We start from the raw sequence: 3,883 nt of genomic DNA, 5'->3' as shown, positions 1-3,883 counted from the left end.
CCAAAGGAAATTTTTATTCCCACGAGATTGATGCTAGAACTCTATCTAGCTTTTCATATGTGGGAACCTCTCTCCTACTTGCCCATGTAAATTGTCTCCCAGAGAGTGTAATTTCACGCAAATTTAAGTGTTCAATGATTGCATTAAAGACAAAGGGCCAACGCGCTTTGAAATTATCATTATTTTTCTCCTCCCTTTTACGAATAATATTGAAATCACCCCCTACCAACATAGGTAGTGTTTCAGATTCACAAGTTCTTACTAATTCAGCCAAAAATTCTGCTTTATGCAAGTCTTGGGCAGCCCCATAGACCGGCACCAGAATCCACTCAAAACCATCTCTTTTACATTTGATGTGAAGTTTGACACAAAAATCTCCTGTACTTACTTTTAACACTTGTAGCGTATCGGAGTTTATTCCCACTAGAATACCCCCTGAGCGACCATGTGGTGGTAAGCAAAACCAAGAGAAATTATAACCTGCAGCTAATTGGTTCAAAAAAGGGATCGAGAAATTAGATCTCCCAGTTTCCAACAAAGCTATGAAATCTAATTTATGTTCCCGAATAGCCTCTTTGACAAACAAATGTTAGCAGTATCTCCAAAACCACCTGGATTCCAATTAATACCTTTGATATTTTGCATTATGAAAATTGTTTCTTAACTCTTTTCCTAGTGCTTTTCCGAATATTGCTTGTATCATAAACTTTTCTTTGTCTAATTTTCTTTACCTTAACTATTGGTTTTAGATGTTCTAGTTGAAAATCTAAATCCTGCGGAATATCAGCATCTTCAATCAAGTCCTCACAAAGGGTAGAAACTTTTGACAATACAAGAGTCTCAAGACCAAGTGTAGTGGAGGTTTGGGTTTCCCAGACCTAGAATTGTTCAATCTGGCCTTGTTGGGAAACCAAGGATGGAGGCTACTCACTCAACCACACTCTTTATGTGCTCCAAGTACTTAGGAGTAGATATTATCCAAATAGTGATTTTATGACGGTAAATTCACCAAAAACAGTGTCGCGAACTTGGCGAGCTATTTTCGCGAGACGACAAGCTCTTGAAACGGCTCATTAAGAGGGTTTGAGATAGAACTAGATTTTCGATTTTGAATGACCGATGGATACCAGGAGCTTGTGCGAGGACGCCTATAGGTAGATTGGTTGATTTGGGTGTCGATCAAGTGGAGGAGTTCATTGACCCTCTTCAACACAAATGGCGTGCACAGTTGGTACGAGCTACCTTCCCTCTCTCAAAGTAGACTTGATCTTACAAATCTCATTAAGAAGCCTTGGGGAGGATTGGCTAGCTACGGTGGCATCACGATATATTTGGAGTTTATTCTGTACGCTTGGCTTATCAAGCATAGTTAGACCTAAAGAGCAAAACGGTGGCGGCTGAAACTAATGAAGTTGACCACTCAAATATGTGGAATGACGAGAAGTGGAAGAAGCTATGGAAGCTCGATGTTTTACCGAGGACACAAGTTTTTTGGTGGCGAGTTCTCAGAGGCATTTTGCCTAATTACGCAACTCCCACCAAGCGGCATGTTAGAGTTGAAAGTACCTGCTCGGTTTGTAAATCAGCATCATAGTGTTTGTATCATGCGTTGATCGAGTGTGGGCATGCCCAATTCTTTTGGGTGGCAGCACGGGAGATTCTGCATTTGAACCTTCCAAGGTTGCATCCTAGGAGCTGGGCGGTGGATGTTCTTTGTGAATCATCTTTCAACAATGGAGAACGGGAAAAGTTTGTCTTGATCATGTCAGTAATCTGAGACTCTAGAAATAGATGGACCCATGATGATAAAGGTTATGATCCGGTAAAATCAACTGATTTCATATCTGAAAAAATGGGTTACCTGGAGGTTAAAAAGAATCCGGAAGAAAAGGCACCACCGTGTACATGGCATGACCCAGAGTCTGGAGTTATTAAGCTGGACTCCGATGGTGCGATTAGAGAAGATTTGTGAGTAGCTGGAGGTGGTAGTGTAGCGCGTGATGAAGGGGTTTTAGGAGTGCATGGTGCAGGTGGTATTCGCTAATCAACAAGGTTACAGTAAAATTATCTGCGAATCTAATTGTGAGGAGCTCGTTTGGCTGTGGAAGAGATCTGAGCATAGATCCTGGATAGCTCCTATCATTAGCGAGGTAGAAGAATTATGTTCTTCTTTTGAGTCCTTTGATTTTTGTTTTATTAGGCGCACAGCTAATGTGGTGGCTCATGAGTGTGTGTGTGTGTTATGCGTGTGGACATGTAAGATTCAGTGTGGCTACATGTTAGTCCTGAGTTTCTTAGTAACAGCCTCCAGGCTAATTGTACAATATTGGTTTTGACTTAATAAAGCATGTGATTTCCCTAAAAAAAAGCCGATGGGTGCTCTCTGAAAAGAGTTTGTGTATTAGTTTGAAGGTAGCAGCTTTGGTTGCTAATTTCCTGTCCGTGACCTTGAAAGTGCACCTACACGCTCGCTAGTACCACCGTGAGAAGATTTTCTTGGTGGATGCGCTTTCTCCCCCATTCCCACAGCCGTTTTTGAAGCTCTGGTTGCTCCCGGGGTGTTCGACGAATTGCCTAGCAGACTATTCAGCAGGTAAAATCTGGGTGCATATCTTTCTGGCGACTGGCAAAAGAAATTTCAAGGGAAAAGCATCGTCCAGTTCAGAAAGTTCCGTTGTTTACTTTATTATACAAGGCATATCTAAAACAACATGCATAGACATCACAAACGTAAGCAGAGATTGCTACTTATATAAGATTCCGTGCATCGCTCCCACCGACCGGAACAAATCTGATCAGTTGATCTTCCTCTGCTCTAGTTCTCTACTCTCCCTGAGATCGGCGGCCATCTTCTTATCCACGTTCTTGCTGAATCCAGGGTATGGCTCATAGCCAAACAGCTTGTTCAGTATCTGTGCAGACAAGAAGAGCCAGCATTTGCTACGGGGTGAGTACTGTTAACAACGTTATGCCGATAAAATTTCTAGTCGATTATGCACATGATTTGTCTTTCAAGATTCAAGAATTGATTGGTGTTTACCTGCAGCAAGATGAGGAATGGCTCCATCAAGAACACCTCAGGAAGTTCGCTCACCGTTGGTCCTCTCTTCTGCAAGAACAAGCAGATTCAGCGAGCAATCGTCAATATGTGGTCGCCACAGCTAGGTTGGTTGCCAGGAACTTGTGGAAATGCAGAAAACAGATCGAAAGTTACCTCGAAGAGGCCATGGCCGAGGAACTGCCAGGTCCAGCAGAAGAGCTGCGTGGCCAGCACGACCTTCCAGGAGAGCGCGAAGCCGAGGCGGGCGGCGAGGGTGCGGCTGGCGGCCCAGGCGGCGAGGAAGAGTAGCGCGGCGAGGGCCCCGGCGCGGCGGTCGACGAGGAGGTAGGCGGCGGCGTAGGCGAGGGAGAGGGCGAGGGCCGGGTCGAGCGGGGAAGGCAGGGGCAGGAAGTGGAGGATGAGGAGGTTGGTGAAGAGGATGGGGCCGGCGAGCAGCGCGTGCGCGGCGGCGTTTACCGGGTGGCGGTGCTGCGACCGGAAGAAGGCGAATTGCGCCTCCAGGTCCAGGACGCCGCGCGGCATCCTCTTGACCTCCATGGACGACGACCTCCAACTTCCAACTGAACCAACGATCTAGGGACACACACCATCAGTGAGGCCGAGACCTTTTTATTAAGCACCAAAAGTGTGCGGTTGTGCTGCCGATATAAGCTCGACACGACAAAGCTGCTTTCACCATAATGTGAGTTTCAAGGAGCTCAGAAAAAAAGTGAGTTTCAAAAGATAATCATCTAGTAATTTGAAAACTGATGTTGTGATCATAACGTGTACGCTAGTCATAAAGTTCCATGTAGTAGTTGTTTACCACTTTACCCTATCAGT

The 3,883-nt window shown here is 45.1% G+C and overlaps 1 protein-coding gene across 1 annotated transcript; it reads right to left on the bottom strand.

Annotated features, from left to right (window-relative positions):
* Window positions 1-2,636: 2,636 nt before the first annotated feature.
* On the bottom strand, window positions 2,637-3,662 carry LOC127301718 (2-hydroxy-palmitic acid dioxygenase MPO1). The gene is made up of 3 exons (XM_051331983.2): window positions 3,215-3,662; window positions 3,041-3,109; window positions 2,637-2,912 (listed from the first exon to the last, which is right to left on the bottom strand). Exons 1-3 carry the CDS (start codon window positions 3,596-3,598, stop codon window positions 2,796-2,798), a joined length of 570 nt encoding a protein of 189 aa, XP_051187943.1. The 5' UTR covers window positions 3,599-3,662; the 3' UTR covers window positions 2,637-2,795.
* Window positions 3,663-3,883: the final 221 nt, after the last annotated feature.

The sequence above is a fragment of the Lolium perenne genome, chromosome 7 (assembly GCF_019359855.2).
Source record: "Lolium perenne isolate Kyuss_39 chromosome 7, Kyuss_2.0, whole genome shotgun sequence".
NCBI classification, from domain to species: Eukaryota; Viridiplantae; Streptophyta; class Magnoliopsida; order Poales; family Poaceae; genus Lolium; species Lolium perenne.
Note: the sequence above shows the minus strand (reverse complement) of the source record. Positions and strands in the feature narration are given on the sequence as shown.